General features: G+C 36.9%; 1 protein-coding gene across 4 annotated transcripts in view; it reads left to right on the top strand.

The window, feature by feature from the left end:
- Positions 1 to 17,261, top strand: part of LOC137630549 (tyrosine-protein kinase ABL1-like) — a 332,860-nt gene that overhangs the window by 287,162 nt on the left and 28,437 nt on the right. For 2 of the 4 annotated variants that reach the window (XM_068362069.1, XM_068362068.1), the window contains exons 2-6: positions 8,338 to 8,636; positions 11,847 to 11,988; positions 12,533 to 12,666; positions 13,318 to 13,580; positions 14,487 to 14,658. In XM_068362069.1, the coding sequence (XP_068218170.1) occupies positions 8,338 to 8,636; positions 11,847 to 11,988; positions 12,533 to 12,666; positions 13,318 to 13,580; positions 14,487 to 14,658 (1,010 nt within the window). Of the gene's footprint in view, positions 1 to 8,337; positions 8,637 to 11,846; positions 12,031 to 12,532; positions 12,667 to 13,317; positions 13,581 to 14,486; positions 14,659 to 17,261 lie in introns of all 4 variants that reach the window. The other 2 variants (XM_068362067.1, XM_068362066.1) reach the window with 1 other exon arrangement.

Raw genomic sequence — 17,261 nt, 5'->3', positions numbered from 1 at the left:
TTCTTATGGTATTGTCTACAACTAGGGTCGTTCTTGGGGGATTTTCCTTACAGCGAGGGTCGTTTTTAGGGGATTTTCCTTACAATGAGGATCGTTCTTAGGGGATTTTCCTTACAGTGAGGGTCGTTTTTAGGGGATTTTCCTTACAGTGAAGGTCGTTCTTAGGGTATTTTCTTCACATTGAGGTTCGTTCTTATGGTATTGTCTTCAACTAGGGTCGTTCTTAGGGGATTTTCCTTACAGTGAGGGTCGTTTTTAAGGGATTTTCCTTACAATGAGGGTCGTTCTTAGGGGATTTTCCTTACAATGAGGGTCGTTCTTTGGGGATTTTCCTTACAATGAGGGTAGTTTTTAGGGGATTTTCCTTACAATGAGGGTCGTTCTTAGGGTATTTTCCTTACAATGAGGGCCGTTTTAGGGGATTTTCCTTACAGTGGAGGTCGTTCTTAGGGTATTTTCTTCACATTGAGGTTCGTTCTTATGGAATTTTCCTTACAGTGAGGGTCGTTTTTAAGGGATTTTCCTTACAATGAGGGTCGTTCTTAGGGGATTTTCCTTACAGTGATGGTCGTTCTTAGGGGATTTTCCTTACAATGATGGTCGTTCTTTGGGGATTTTCCTTACAATGAGGGTAGTTTTTAGGGGATTTTCCTTACAATGAGGGTAGTTTTTAGGGTATTTTCCTTACAATGAGGGTCGTTTTAGGGGATTTTCCTTACAGTGGAGGTCGTTCTTAGGGTATTTTCTTCACATTGAGGTTCGTTTTTATGGTATTGTCTTCAACTAGGGTCGTTCTTCGGGGATTTTCCTTACAGTGAGGGTCGTTTTTAGGGTATTTTCCTTACAATGAGTGTCGTTCTTAGGGGATTTTCCTTACAGTGAGGGTCGTTCTTAGGGGATTTTCCTTACAATGAGAGTCGTTCTTAGGGAATTTTCCTTACAGTGAAGGTCGTTTTTAGGGGATTTTCCTTACAGTGAGGGTCTTTTTTAGGGGATTTTCCTTACAGTGAGGGTCGTTTTTAGGGGATTTTCCTTACAGTGAAGGTCGTTCTTAGGGTATTTTCTTCACATTGAGGTTCGTTCTTATGGTATTGTCTACAACTAGGGCCGTTCTTAGGGGATTTACCTTACAGTGAGGGTCGTTTTTAGGGTATTTTCCTTACAATGAGGGTCGTTTTTAGGGGATTTTCCTTACAGTGAGGGTCGTTTTTAGGGGATTTTCCTCTCAGTGAAGGTCGTTCTTAGGGTATTTTCTTCACATTGAGGTTCGTTCCTATGGTATTGTCTACAACTAGGGTCGTTCTTAGGGGATTTTCCTTACAGTGAGGGTCGTTTTAGGGTATTTTCCTTACAGTGGAGGTCGTTCTTAAGGTATTGCCTTTACAATGAGGGTCTTTCTTAAGGTATTTTCTTTACAATAAGAATCTTTTTTTAGATTTTCCTAAGTGTAGGTCGTTCTTAGGGTATTTTCTTCACCATGAGGGTATTTCTTATGGTACTGTCTTTACAATGAGGGTCTTTCTTAAGGGATTATCTTTACAAGGAGGGTCGTTCGTAGGAGTCTTTGTTTACAATGATAGCCGTTCCTAGAGGATCTTTTTGACCGGAAAACTGCTACAATTACTATTACTGAGATTTGGAATGATTAAATAAATGCTATATGAACCACAAAGAGGCGTAGAGTGGAATGTTTCCCTTTTTTCATCTATTTCAATTTAGGAACGAAGAGAAATGAAAGTATAAGTGAATTCGTTGGTTTAACGAATTAATTGTTGAATTTTCATGGGCGTTTCCCTCGCGTTCGCGTGACGAGGATGAATTACGTTTGAGAATGCAGTGGAAGGAAGAAGAGTATTTCGCTCTTATTAATAGAAGTGTTGTGTTTCTTCGGCATCAAAATGAAGTGTAGTCTTTTACCCCCTTGTATGTTAGATTCAAATAAGATAAGGCGGAAGTATTGCCTAAATGTTTGCCTTTCTCTTTGCTTCTTTTAGTCTGTCTTTTAATGATTTGGTATTTTAAGGGTTAATGTCATTACTTAAAATTCTTCCTGTCCTTCTTTATTACTCGTACTATTTTATCATTATAATTCTTACATAGTGAGGGGTAGATGGAGATGGTTTGGGCATGCTCTTCGCACTCCCCAAGAGAGATTAATTTACCAAACTTTCAACTGGGCTCCGCAAGCCACTAGAAGAGTTTGGAAGGGCCTAGGCCTATATGGTTGAGGACTATGAAACGTGAAGTAGGAGAAGATGGGTGGATGAGTATTGATTTAAAAGCTCAAGATAAAGACGACTGACGAAATCTAACCGAGGCCCTTTTGCGCTGAATAGGCGAAGGAGCAGATGATGATGATGAGGATATTTCTTTTCAATGTGGACCTTCTCTATTTTGTCAAAGCTTGTAAAGCAAGTCAGTGACCTCTCTTGACACGTTGTTGTTGTTGATGATGTTGTTGTTGTTGTTCTTCTTCTTCTTAGCGTGTTACGGGACTTTGAAATGTTAAATTCTTTGCTAATGTCAAATAACATAACCAACCCGACAGTCATGCTTGGCATACCGCAAGCACCAAGGCGCATGTGCTTGCTTCTCCTGTTACCTCTTTCCCGTCCGTCCATCGTGGTCTTGCTTGCATTCACGCAGGAAACGATGTAATTGATCTTAATATCCTCCGGAAATGAGAGTTAACGATGTCACTTTGCCACCCTTGTATAACGATATCACATTGACACTCATGCGAGTAGCAAGGAGACATCGCATGAATGGCAGCAGGATTCTTCTTCTTCTTCTTCTTCTTCTTCTTCTTCTTCTTCTTCTTCTCGAGTGGAGTAAAGACTAAGATGAGTGATGGATTGATATTCTAAGACAAAGGAAGTGTAGAAGAGGTCACAGAATTAGGAATTTTGAGTGGTAAAGGTTCTAGTATAGAGCTGATAAAAAAAAAATTGAGGGAGGACCAATATTATTAAAGGTTATAAAGTGCATCTTTTGGAAATGTAGTAGTTAGGGGCGGGCACAAGAGAGTTAACAGATTTTGAAAAATGAATTCGAAGATAATTAGGAGAAAGCAGAAGTCACAAGAAGTAGTAGTTATAAATGTGCAAGGATTTGAACTCAAATTGCAAGTCGTGTGTCGTGTGGCTATTTAATTGAAGGGTCTGACAACTTATCATTAGGGATTTTTTTAGTTCTTTTGTGGGTTAGACCCTGGTTTTATTCCTTCTTTGAAAGGCGTTGGATATTCGGTTCAGTTTTATTGTTATAGTAAAATAAAATGTGTTTTAACCCTTTCTCTGCCAGCGGTGATTTCAACAAAACTGCTGGTGTAGCAAAATCTTTCGAGATCACACAAACCATAGCTTCTTGTTATTTATTGAAAAGCTCATATCAAGGCCTTTCCAATGAATATCCGCTTGATAAGGTTTGGGTGATTTCAAAGGATGTTTCTCTTTTTCAAATTTTCATTAAGTCACCTATGGGAGGGAAAGGGTTGAGATACTTTCCTTTTACGTGGCATCAGTCGAGTAATCCCTTTCAAATCAGGTGTCCTCCCCTATCGGCCCTTTCTCGCTGCGCTGAGTCATAAAACATAACATTGATGTTTTGAAACATCTTGTTTTCTGAGAGAGAGAGAGAGAGAGAGAGAGAGAGAGAGAGAGAGAGAGAGAGAGAGAGAGAGAGAGAGAGCATAAAATTATGGTTTTAAAAGTTTCACTAAGGGAATAGTCTGACTACGTATCCTACAAGTCGACACCCACAATAGGAATGGGGTCCTAACTCCTAAGGTTTGACATGGCCCCTAGATGACCTCGAGTGGTATCCTTGCGCTTTGGAAGTAAGGAGGGGGGGGGGGGCATATCCGGATTTTTCTTGGCGTGACTTGGAAGGTCCCAGAACCTCCTATGAATGTAGTTCGTGGTAAGTATAGCTAGAAATAATTACAAATTACTAAGAATTTGTTATACTACTGGTTTTAAACATTTCATATTCCGAGATTCATGTAGCTTTCTCAATGTAGAAATATCCCTTTTATGTCATCATATGTCTGTCAATAGGTTTCTCGTTAATTCTATTATCTTTTTAAGTAAACCTTTCTTCCACATACGGATGTTATAAAATGCGATTCGCTTTTGGGTACGCTTATAGTGCTGTTTATTGGCCCGTAGCCTTGACCTTGACGATCAACCCTAATTTCTTGATCATTTAGCTAATATCACTCATATGATTACAGTTAATTAGATGATGACGTAATTTGTTTTGTTTCACGATTTAAACCAATACCCATAACGATCTCTTTCTCACTCTCTCTTTTTTTTTTAAGGAGCCACCTGCTTTGGGGTCTATAGCTGTGCCGTGATTTAGCAAACACGTGTTGCTTTAATCATTACAAAAGACAGATGCCGTCTCTCTCTCTCTCTCTCTCTCTCTCTCTCTCTCTCTCTCTCTCTCTCTCTCTCTCTCTCTCTCTCTCTCTCTCTCATATCCAGTAATCAAAGTCAGATCCGTCATCATTGTTTTCATGAAACAGTTCAAAATAACTAGTTACTCCTGAAAACTGTAATCATTCAAGATCTCTCTCTCTCTCTCTCTCTCTCTCTCTCTCTCTCTCTCTCTCTCTCTCTCTCTCTCATCCAGTAATCGAATTCAGATCCGTCGTCATTGTTTTCATAAAAACAGTTCAAAAGAATTCGTCACTCCTGAAAACTGGAACCAATCTCTCTCTCTCTCTCTCTCTCTCTCTCTCTCTCTCTCTCTCTCAAGATCATCGTTGCATTGATCTCTGGTCTGTGATTGCTGTATGTGCAAGCCCCAGACGACGTCATTTTCGGTCCCTTTTTTTTATTGTTATTTGCAAACACGTTGCTGGCGCTTGGCATTTATGGACCGTTTCTCAAGGAGCAGGAAATGTTTTCCCTTTCGCTTGCACTCTTTACAAGGGAATGCAACCCCAGCATTTGCAAGGGGAGAACATTAAATGGTGTTTTCCGGCCCGGTGGTTATCACTGCATTGTGTGTGAGAGAGAGAGAGAGAGAGAGAGAGAGAGAGAGAGAGAGAGAGAGAGAGAGAGAGAGAGAGAGAGAGAGAGACTTTTTACTCCATCAGCGAAGACTGCATTTGCTCGTGTATAGAGCTAATTAGTTTATTTAGAGATTTTATGATCTTGTCTAACCTATTCTTGAATTCGTTTACTGTGTCACTGATCACTTCATCCACTGGAAGTCTGTTGCCTGTTAATTGTATTTGCTATTTTTATGTAAAGTAATAGAGAGAGAGAGAGAGAGAGAGAGAGAGAGAGAGAGAGAGAGAGAGAGAGAGAGAGAGAGAGAGCCATGAACCGGATGACTCCTTGCAACCTCTTTGTGCATGTGTGATTCATCTTCTCGCACATTCGTCGACTTTTTAATTTAATTTCCTTGTGTTATTTGTTAGTTTTTGGAATAGTTCTCCTTTGGGTGATGCTCTTCAGACAGTGAAGAAATGTCGTCTTTCTATCTTGGTTTTCTTTTACTTTTGGGTGGAAATTATTGTCACAAATTATAAAATTGGGTATATTGCAGGTTTTGAATAAGGACATTTTATTTGTAATCTTATATTTACATTATTTATTTATTTTTTTTTCTAACTTGCCGTTCCTTCATGTTACGTTAGGTACAGATGTCCTCTGCCTGGGAGGCCATTATATTATGGTAATCATCCAATCATTTGATAGATTTTCCAATCTATTTTTTTTCTTTATTTTTTTTTTTTTTTTTTTTTTTTTTTTGTGAATATCATAAATCCTTTTTCTGGAAGGCTTGAAATGAAATGTTGTAATCTTCAAAGGTGTCAACTTCCTCGTATCTTGGAAGAGGAGATTTAAGCAAAGGAAAGGGAAGATTTAAGAGAAGATTTAAACAAAAGGAAGTGGGGATTTAGGAGAAGATTTAAGCAAAAGAAAGGGAAGGTTCAGGAGACGATTTAAGCAAAAGAAAGGGAATATTTAAACAAAAGGAAGTGAGGATTTAGGAGAAGATTTAAGCAAAAGAAAGGGAAGATTTAGGAGAAGATTTAAACAAAAGAAAATGAGGATGTATGAAAAGATTTGAGAAAAAGAAAAGGAAGAGTTAGGTCAAAATTTAAGTAAAAGAAAATGAGGATTTGGGAGATTTAAGCGAAAGAAATGAGAAAGATTTAGGAGAATATTTAAGCAAAAGAAAGGGAAGATTTAAGAGAAGATTCAAGCAAAAGAAAGTGGGGATTTAGAAGATTTAAGCAAAAGAAAGGAAATATTTAGGAGAAGATTTAAGCAAAAGAAAGGAAATATTTAGGAGAAGATTTAAGCAAACGAAAGGGAAGATTTAAGAGATTTAAAAAAAACGAAGATTGAAGAAAATATTTAAGCAAAAGAAAGGGAAGATTTAGGAGAAGATTTAAGCATAAGGACGGGAATGTTTAAGAGAAGATTTAAGCAAAAGTAAGGGAAAATTTAGGAGAAGATTTCAGCAAAATAAAGGGAAGATTTAGGAGAAGATTTTAAGATTTAAGCAAAAGAAGGGGAAGATTTAAGAGAACATTTAAGCAAAAGAAAGAAGATTTAGCAAAGGAAAGGGATGATTCAACAGAAGATTTAAGCAAAAGGAAAGAAAGATTTAGAAGGAGATTTAAGCAAAAGGAAAGAAAGATTTAGGCGAAGATTTAATCAAAAGAAAGGGAAGATTTAGGAGAAGATCTAAGCAAAATAAAGGGAAGATTTAAGAGATTTAAACAAAAGAAAGGGAAGATTTAAGAGAATATTTAAGCTAAAGAAAGGGAAGATTTAAGAAAAGATTCAAGCAAAAGAAAGGGAAGATTTAGGAGAAGATTCAAGCAAAAGAAAGGGACGATTAAAGAGAACATTTAAGCCAAAGGAAGGGAAGATTTAGGAGAAGATTTAAGCAAAAGCTAGGGAAGATCTGCGAGAAGTAAACAAAAGAAAGGGAAGATGTAGGAGATGATTTAAGCAAAAGAAATGAAAGATTTAGGATAAGGTTTAAGCAAAAGAAATGGAAGATTTAGGAGAAGATTTAAGAAAAAGAAAGAAAAGATTTAAGATAAGGTTTAAGCAAAAGAAAGGGAAGATTTAGGAGAAGATTTCAGCAAAAGAATATTTAATGAGAGAAGATCTAAGCAAGAGAAAAGGGTTGATGTTGTTTCCCCTTGATACCTTTTGAGTATTCCCAGTGGTGCAATTTCAGCACTGTTAGACAGAAAGTAATGCTTCTCTCTCTCTCTCTCTCTCTCTCTCTCTCTCTCTCTCTCTCTCTCTCTCTCTCTCTCTCTCTCTCTCTCTAAACATGAGACAGTGTAAGATGTTACTGAATTCTTTAATAAATGGTGATTTTATTGTTAATATTTTGGTTCACACTAGTAAAACTATATGTTCTTTTATATATAAGGCTATGGATACACTACTTAACGTCTTAAAAGTACAGAACGCTCAATGGAACTATTTATATTCTCTATAATTGCAAATAGATTATATGTATTTATATAAAATTAGGTAGACTCGTAGTAGCCCATGAATCAAACAATTTTATAATGCATTTCATCTCCATGTACTGTACTTTCACTCTTAAACTTGCCGAGATGATCCAATATTTTACGTAATGTTCTCCATTATTATTATTATTATTATTATTATTATTATTATTATTATTATTATTATTATTGTTACTTGCTAAGCTGCAACCCTAGTTAGAAAATCAGTATGCTATAAGCCTAGGAGCTCCATAAGGGAAAATAGCCAAATGAGGAAAGGAAACAAGGAAAAAATATTTTAAGAACAGTAACATTAGAATTAATATTTCCTTTATAAACTATAAAAACTTTAACAAGACAAGAGGAAGAGAAATAAGATAGAATAGTGTGCTTGAGTGTACCCTCAGACAAGAGAACTCTAACCCAAGACAGTGGAAGACCATGGTACAGAGGCTATGGCACTACCCAAGACTATAGAGAACTTTAGCGTATGGTGCACAATGAAGGCTTCCTTTGCAATATTGTTGTAATAGAAATAGAGAATTTTGAAAGGAATCTCATGTCAATTTTTTCAACTGAAAAGCATTTGCAACAAATTAGAACTTCTGAAGTTTCACTGATTCAACCGTCAGAGTAGGAAGATCGTTCCATAATCTGGCCACAGCTGGAATAAAACTTCTAAAATGCTGTGTATTATGGAGCCTTATGGTGAAGAAGGCAAGACTTTTACAATTAACTGTAGGCCTAATATTATGTGTTATCAGTAATGCTTATAGTATATAGGGTATGCAGACACGTAATTGCTATATATTAATGATCTTCTTCTAATGTTGCAGGAGAACAAGTCCGCGTGCTGAGTTACAACAAATCAGGCGAGTGGTGCGAGGCTCACGCCCCCTCTGGGGAGGTGGGGTGGGTACCGTCCAATTACATCACGCCCGTCAACTCCCTCGAAAAGCATTCGTGGTACCATGGTCCCATCTCGAGGAACACTGCCGAGTACCTCCTCTCCTCGGGCATAAATGGCTCCTTCCTGGTGAGGGAGTCCGAAAGCTCGCCAGGCCAGAGGTCCATATCTCTTAGATATGATGGAAGGGTCTATCACTACCGCATTAACGAAGATGAGAATTCTAAGGTAAGGGTCAGTTTAGGGGCTGTTGAGATGGAAAATTCTAAGGTAAAGGTCAGTTTTAGGGGTGTTGAGATGAAAATTCTAAGGTAAAGGTCAGTTTAGGGTGTTTGTAGATGAAAATGCTAAGGTAAGGGTCTGTTTAGGGGGTGTGGTGATGAAAATTCTAAAATAAGGGTCAGTTTAGGGGTGTGGAGAAAAGAATTCTAAGGTAAGGGCAAGTTTAGAGGATGTTGATATTAAAATTCTAAGGTAACGGTCAAATGAGGGTGTTTGGAGCTGAAAATTCTAAGGTAAGGGTCTGTTTAGGGGGTGTGGAGATGAAAATTCTGAAGTAAGGGTCAGTTTAGGGGTGTGGAAATGAGAATTTTAAGGTAAGGGTCAGTTTAGTGGGTGTGGAGATGAAAATTCTAAGGTAAGGGTCAGTTTGTGGGTGTGGAGAGGGAAATTCTAAGGTAAGGGTCAGTTTAGTGGGTGTGGAGATGAAAATTCTAAGGTAAGGGTCAGTTTAGTGGGTGTGGAGATGAAAATTCTAAGGTAAGGGTCAGTTTAGTGGGTGTGGAGAGGGAAATTCTAAGGTAAGGGTCAGTTTAGTGGGTGTCGAGAGGGAAATTCTAAGGTAAGGGTCAGTTTAAGGGTGTGGAGATGAGAATTCTAAGGTAAGGGTCAGTTTAAGGGTGTGGAGATGAAAATTCCAAGGTAAGGGTCAGTTTAGTGGGTGTGGAGAGGAAAATTCTAAGGTAAGGGTCAGTTTAGTGGGTGTGGAGAGGGAAATTCTAAGGTAAGGGTCAGTTTAGGGGGTGTGGAGATGAAAATTCTAAGGTAAGGGTCAGTTTAGTGGGTGTGGAGAGGGAAATTCTAAGGTAAGGGTCAGTTTAGGGGGTGTGGAGAGGGAAATTCTAAGGTAAGGGTCAGTTTAGTGGGTGTGGAGAGGGAAATTCTAAGGTAAGGGTCAGTTTAGGGGGTGTGGAGAGGGAAATTCTAAGGTAAGGGTCAGTTTAGTGGGTGTGGAGAGGGAAATTCTAAGGTAAGGGTCAGTTTAGTGGGTGTGGAGATGAAAATTCTAAGGTAAGGGTCAGTTTAGTGGGTGTGGAGAGGGAAATTCTAAGGTAAGGGTCAGTTTAAGGGTGTGGAGATGAGAATTCTAAGGTAAGGGTCAGTTTAAGGGTGTGGAGAGGGAAATTCTAAGGTAAGGGTCAGTTTAGGGGGTGTGGAGAGGGAAATTCTAAGGTAAGGGTCAGTTTAGGGGGTGTGGAGAGGGAAATTCCAAGGTAAGGGTCAGTTTAGTGGGTGTGGAGATGAAAATTCTAAGGTAAGGGTCTGTTTAGTGGGTGTGGAGATGAAAATTCTAAGGTAAGGGTCAGTTTAGTGGGTGTGGAGAGGGAAATTCTAAGGTAAGGGTCAGTTTAGTGGGTGTGGAGAGGGAAATTCTAAGGTAAGGGTCAGTTTAGGGGGTGTGGAGATGAAAATTCTAAGGTAAGGGTCAGTTTAGTGGGTGTGGAGAGGGAAATTCTAAGGTAAGGGTCAGTTTAAGGGTGTGGAGATGAGAATTCTAAGGTAAGGGTCAGTTTAAGGGTGTGGAGAGGGAAATTCTAAGGTAAGGGTCAGTTTAGTGGGTGTGGAGAGGGAAATTCTAAGGTAAGGGTCAGTTTAGTGGGTGTGGAGAGGGAAATTCTAAGGTAAGGGTCAGTTTAGGGGGTGTGGAGATGAAAATTCTAAGGTAAGGGTCAGTTTAGTGGGTGTGGAGAGGGAAATTCTAAGGTAAGGGTCAGTTTAGTGGGTGTGGAGAGGGAAATTCTAAGGTAAGGGTCAGTTTAGTGGGTGTGGAGATGAAAATTCTAAGGTAAGGGTCAGTTTAGTGGGTGTGGAGAGGGAAATTCTAAGGTAAGGGTCAGTTTAAGGGTGTGGAGATGAGAATTCTAAGGTAAGGGTCAGTTTAAGGGTGTGGAGATGAAAATTCCAAGGTAAGGGTCAGTTTAGTGGGTGTGGAGAGGGAAATTCTAAGGTAAGGGTCAGTTTAAGGGTGTGGAGATGAGAATTCTTAGGAAGGGTCAGTTTAAGGGTGTGGAGATGAAAATTCCAAGGTAAGGGTCAGTTTAGTGGATGTGGAGAGGGAAATTCTAAGGTAAGGGTCAGTTTAAGGGTGTGGAGATGAAAATTCTAAGGTAAGGGTCAGTTTAAGGGTGTGGAGATGAAAATTCCAAGGTAAGGGTCAGTTTAGTGGGTGTGGAGAGGGAAATTCTAAGGTAAGGGTCAGTTTAGTGGGTGTGGAGAGGGAAATTCTAAGGTAAGGGTCAGTTTAAGGGTGTGGAGATGAAAATTCTAAGGTAAGGGTCAGTTTAGTGGGTGTGGAGAGGGAAATTCTAAGGTAAGGGTCAGTTTAGTGAGTATGGAGAGGGAAATTCTAAGGTAAGGGTCAGTTTAAGGGTGTGGAGATGAGAATTCTAAGGTAAGGGTCGGTGTAAGGGGTGTGGAGATGAAAATTCTAAGGTAAGGGTCAGTTTAGTGGGTGTGGAGATGAGAATCCTAAGGTAAGGGTCAGTTTAGTAGGTGTGGAGATGAGAATTCTAAGGTAAGGGTCAGTTTAAGGGTGTGGAGATGAAAATTCCAAGGTAAGGGTCAGTTTTGTGAGTGCGGAGAGGGAAATTCTAAGGTAAGGGTCAGTTTAGTGAGTATGGAGAGAGAAATTCTAAGGTAAGGGTCAGTTTAGTGAGTATAGAGAGGGAAATTCTAAGGTAAGTGTCAGTTTAGTGAGTGTGGAGATGAAAATTCTTAGGTAAAGGGTAGGTTTAATTGGTGTGGATATTGAAATTCTAAGTTAAGGATCAGTTTAGGGGTTTGGAAATGAAAATTCTAAGGTAATGGTCATTTTAGGGTGTGTGCAAATGTTAATTCTAAGGTAAGGGTCAGTTTAGGGGGTGTTGGGATGAAAATTTTAAGGTAAAGGTCATTCAATCTATTATTATAAAAGTTTATTCATTAGAGTTAACTTGATACATTTCCTTTACTGAGCAATGCACTTGAAAATATACAAGATATTTACTTGCTTACCTAAAGTTATTTTTTCATTAATATAGACCATATGCATCAGTTTAAGATTTTTACATGCTACCTAAAGTGTTTTTTTAATAAATTACATAACCACATATAGTACTGTACTGAAGTTTTTTTTATACCAGAAATTGAACTATTGTCTAATAATTTTTCTCTTTTCAGCTATACGTTTCTTCAGAATTTCGTTTTAACACATTGGCTGAATTAGCCCACCACCACTCTCAGCATGCAGACGGTCTTATCACTCAGTTACTGTATCCAGCCCCCAAAAGAAACAAACCTACTGTATTTGGACTGACCCCAGGTAATAATGATTCTGGACCCACTTTATTCGGACTTAATTCAGGTAAAAATAATCATTATTTTAGAGTAATAATAGTTGGCTTTAAGGAAATTGACAATATCTTCTAAAACATGCCACAAAGCAAAGTTAAGAATTTTAGTTTGCACTATTTTTTTTTTTACTCTGAAATGTGATGTTATCAGAAAAATATAGAAGGAAAAAAAAGATGCCTCAACTTTTCATTTGGTGAAGATTGTGAAAAATATATTTGCATGCTGCTTTATACCTGAAACTGGTGGATAATATGACAAAATGAAAAATGGTGACTGGAAATAGACTAAGGACTGAAGTGGAAATAATGGAGATGCCACGAACAAAATAATTACGTTTATAATGTTCAAATTGCGCTGGATTGCCTCATCTTGTTTTCTTGACCGTACTTGGGATTTCTAGATTCCTGCTTATGATTTGTTTGTCATATTCATTTAAGACCTTCCTTCAGTCAGTTTTTCTTATTAGACTTGGATATTTTCAGTTTTGACTAAAAGTACTGGTATTCCCTCAGCTGAACCTGACGAGTGGGAAATTGAAAGGACGGACATTGCCATGAAGCACAAGTTAGGAGGAGGTCAGTATGGGGATGTCTACGAAGCCTTATGGAAGAGACACAACATTTACGTTGCGGTGAAGACTCTGAAGGTGTGTGTTCTTGCAATGCATCAATGCTTCGTTGGATCATTAGAAAGTTTTCAAAGCCTGTGTATTCTCTAAATTTTTTATTTTGCATTATTATTAGATAAAGCTTCTTTACAAGTACCTGTACATTAACTTTTTTTTAATCTGGTTAAGAGTGGTTATGCATACATCATCTATTTTTCTTGACACTATACTGAAGAGTGAATTCAACTATTACTTGTGATATGATTTGAAAGAAGTAATTTTGTTTCTTGATCGTTAATAAATTAGCATAGTAATTATTATATACTTTATTGATGGAACAGATAAGTATTAAGAAAATTTTTTTTCCTTTATGCTTTTGTATTATCTGATAGGACTCGAGTTCATGAAGCACAGGAAAAAATTTCAGTTTGAGAATATAGCGTGTTTCATGAATAATACAATAAAGATAAAGTGTTTATCTAAACTGAAATTTATTTATCAGGAATTTTTCATAGAGAAAATCCTGTCAGTATGTTTCACGAATGTAAGCAACATACAGTTCAGTACATGTAGAATAATTATCTTACCTGGTAATTAATATTGAAAATTCCTTTAAAAAATGTTTGGTTTTGAGAAACCTGGGGGGAAATTTGGAACAAACAAAAATATAATTACTGTACATTATTGCAGGAAGATACTATGGCACTAAAGGACTTCTTAGAAGAGGCAGCTATAATGAAAGCCATGAAACATCCTAACCTAGTGCAGCTGTTGGGAGTTTGTACGCGGGAACCTCCTTTTTACATCGTTACAGAGTTTATGACCCGAGGCAACTTACTAGACTACCTTAGGAATTGCAGTCACGATGAAGTGAATGAGGTGGTCTTATTGTATATGGCTACTCAGGTTGCATCAGCTATGGAATACCTGGAAGACAGAAACTTTATACATAGGTAAAACAAGATAATCACATTTTTTTTAAGTAACCCATATTCTTCCTTGAACAGAATTTGGGTAGAAATTTAAAGATATTTTGACTGCATTAATTTGAAGGCACATTTCATATGCCAGAGTGAGGTAGAATCATGAAAATTATAGATGTAAGATGGTCCTGAAGATTTCATGACCAGTTCATTTAAAAAGCTTTCTAAACATTTGAATGTATCGACCAAATTTCACTAGTTTTTATTTGTTGTTTTATCTTTTTAAACATTGGCTTGTCTGTGTGAAAAGAGAGAAAAAGCAGTTGATTTTCATAACTGGATATTTTACTCGTTCTGTTTTACGTGTCATGTTGAATTTTATAGTTAGAAATTTTGATGTCTGATCAGAAGCTAGCATCATAGGTGGAAATGGTACTGCATCATATTGCAAATGAGGATTTAGGTGTGTTAGGTTTATCAGTCAATCAATCAATAGTTATTAAACTTTTTAGAGAGTGAATACTTGTATAAAATGTAGGGTCCATTTTAGAGATTTTGGTCTGCTCTAATCTCCAGTTGAAAGTTTGTGCGTTGAAATGTAAGAGAGATTAGTATGAAGCTTTTCAAATTTTTGTTGACTCAATTTTATTGACTAAGGTTTTTTTCTGGAACAAAATTGTTTAATATACCACTATCCTCAACTGTCATTTGTTCAGGTGATGTCATTTGTGACCAGAAGTGAATACTGTATTTTCAAAATTAGAAATTACTGTACTATTGTTTTTGCACTGTTATTGTCTTATGTTACACTAGGTACATTTTGGACAAAATTAATTATCTATATAATATTTAGATGTTTAGAAAGGAGGATTTACTATTGAAGAAAGAATATTTAATCAATTTTACAGTTTTTACATGAAATGCTTATTTTTTCAGGGATTTAGCAGCAAGGAATTGCCTTGTTGGTGAAAATCACTTAGTAAAAGTTGCTGACTTTGGGTTGGCGAGACTAATGAGGGACGACACGTATACAGCGCACGCTGGAGCTAAATTTCCTATCAAGTGGACGGCACCAGAGGGTCTGGCATACAATAAGTTTTCTACTAAGGTATGATTCTTCTTGTAATTGTTTGATGTATATGCAGAGGAACTTGTAAAGTTATTGAAAGTGCATTGATATCTTACTAACACCCAAGTAATAAACATGATTTTAATAAAAATTGGTCTTTATTTCTGACCAAGAAGACCTTGTAGTATATGATTATTTTTAAGAAATATTTTAAGGTATTTTTGCAACTTTTGTATATACTGTAAGAATTAGGGAATTAATCATCACATAAGGAATTATCTGAGTTGCCAAAAGTCAAGTTTTATGATACTGGATTTAAAATGGAACTGTGAAGAAATCATTGACTGTAATAGGACTTTACTGTAAGTCAATGTCAGATTTAACACTACAATGGGTATAGAGTAAATACTTCAAACCAAAACTTTGAAGCTAGTTTTATCAAAAGAAAAGAAGTTCAAGTACAGTACTTTCATTTCTCTATTCTGATCTTTGCAGTTCATTCTTGAACAGGTTACTATAAGTCTAGTTTAAGTGTAAATTTGTCATTTATTTTCTTTCATATTTTTATTATTTTGTTATATTTTTTCTTGTTTCTCTTTCATAGTTTATTCTTTCAATTCTCAGTTTTTTTCTGTACTGGGCTGTTATACTTATTTGGAGTCAGTGGGCTTGTAGCATTTTGCTTTTCCACCCAGAGACGCAGCTTGGCTCTTAATAATGGAATTTTAATTTAGATTTTTTTTTTTTTTGTATACTGTATCATACTCACCTGAAGTTCATATGGCTTCTCTCTTGAAGCTCGGTTTATATCAACATTCACCCCTAAAGCTTTATAGTTTTCCGATTACTTTCCATCTAATAAGTTTTGGCCCTCTAGTATAGCAATGAGACTGATTAGCAGCTAATGGCTATAGCTATGGCTTGGGTATGCTGTACAGATTTTAATCTTTCAGTCTAAACGTCAAAATGAAATCCTATCCTTATGGTGCTACTAGTCAATTGGGAAGAGGATGAGTATGTTCAGTATATATATGAAAATCAGGGGTGTATAGAAATAAATTTATTGTTGAAATTCCTTGTAAAGTATTTCTATGAACCTCCCTTCATGTTCATTCTGCTAATTCCCACACTCTGATGAAGATGGATTTCCAGCGGAAGAAAATGATAGATTTTAGAATACTAAAATTAAATGATACCCTATACTCGCCTGCAGTTTAGTTCTTTTTTACAAATGGTCTCAAACTAAAGTTTGGAATCTCCAGATTGTTTCCTTAAATATTTCCTTATTACCTAATCACTTGTTTATATAAACCAAACACTGAAAGTTGATTGAAAATTTTGATTTGAAAGTAATTAAATCGAATCAATTAAAATAATCAACCAACTGTTTCTTTAGCACATCACCAACAGTCACTATAGCACATAAAGCCCAGCAATCTTGATAAGCAAATCAGGATTCTTGAAGATAATTTCTAGTGAATACCCCGGTACCTTCTTCTATAACACTAATATTATGAACCCTAACCTTCATTTCTTACATCAGACTTAAATCCACATCATTGCAAGCCTCTATAACCAGAGAATGACTTGGAATTCTATTTCCACAAAACAAATCAGGAACCTTACCTCTGGGCCTAATGTTTGCAGTCATTAAATAATACTTGACAACTGCCACAGGGCATAGAAACCTATTTTCTAATGTAATTTGTAAAGAGGGAATTTGAAAGAACTGTGGCAACCCTTTCGTCTTAAAACCATTCTTACCTCTGAATGTAGACAAAATAGATATGATCACCTTATTTTCTTCAAAGCTTACATCATGAAAAAGAGCTTGTAGTTCACTTGTGCAATTAGCTGATGCCAGTGCCAACAGGAAGAGTTTCTAAGCTGTGGGATCTTTAGCCGAAATATTTCCCAAATGTTCAAAATGGGAACCTTTCAAATATTGTTATACATCTAAATTAAAAAAAATAGATTGACTGCTGGAGCTTTTTCAATATTACTACACCTAGACACATTGCTAATAATACCTGGGATGGAGGAATTTAATCCTAGATGGTTAAGTACAGAATTAAGTATGGATTTGTAACCCTTAATAGCTGAGAGGTAAAGTTTCTTGTCATAAAAAAGTAAATGTAAAAATTTGACAATATTATCTAAACAAATTCTAGCCTCCGGCATATACCTTGACTTACACCAATTAAAATAAACATTCCATCGTCATTGATATACATTATTAGTGAACTATCTTTTGGAATCTATAATGGGCAATCTAGAGGATAAAAAAAAAGTTTTGTTTCTGAGAATACAATGGATAGTCTCCATGTGGTTAGATGTAATATGCTGGGGTTTGGATTCACAACCCTTTAAATTGGTTTTCTAAGATTGGCTTTGTACAGTTACTTCCTCAGACATACTGACAACAGAGGCCACAGATCTGTAAACCATTCTCTTTGGTGACAAAATGAAGCCATCAGTGTTATAATGCTGTTTGCAGAGGTTTTAAACCTGTTTGCCACCAGACGAACCTTGGCATACTGTACTGTGGAAAGGCTTATAGGTCAAGATTCGACCAGTCCTGTAAAAGGGCATATACCATCCATGCAAAGGTATCCGGAACAAGTTAACAAAACATCTCTATC

The sequence above is a fragment of the Palaemon carinicauda genome, chromosome 38 (genome assembly GCF_036898095.1).
Source record: "Palaemon carinicauda isolate YSFRI2023 chromosome 38, ASM3689809v2, whole genome shotgun sequence".
Classification (NCBI taxonomy): domain Eukaryota; kingdom Metazoa; phylum Arthropoda; class Malacostraca; order Decapoda; family Palaemonidae; genus Palaemon; species Palaemon carinicauda.
The sequence above is the reverse complement of the archived record's forward strand: the minus strand, read 5'-3'. Positions and strand labels throughout refer to the sequence as shown.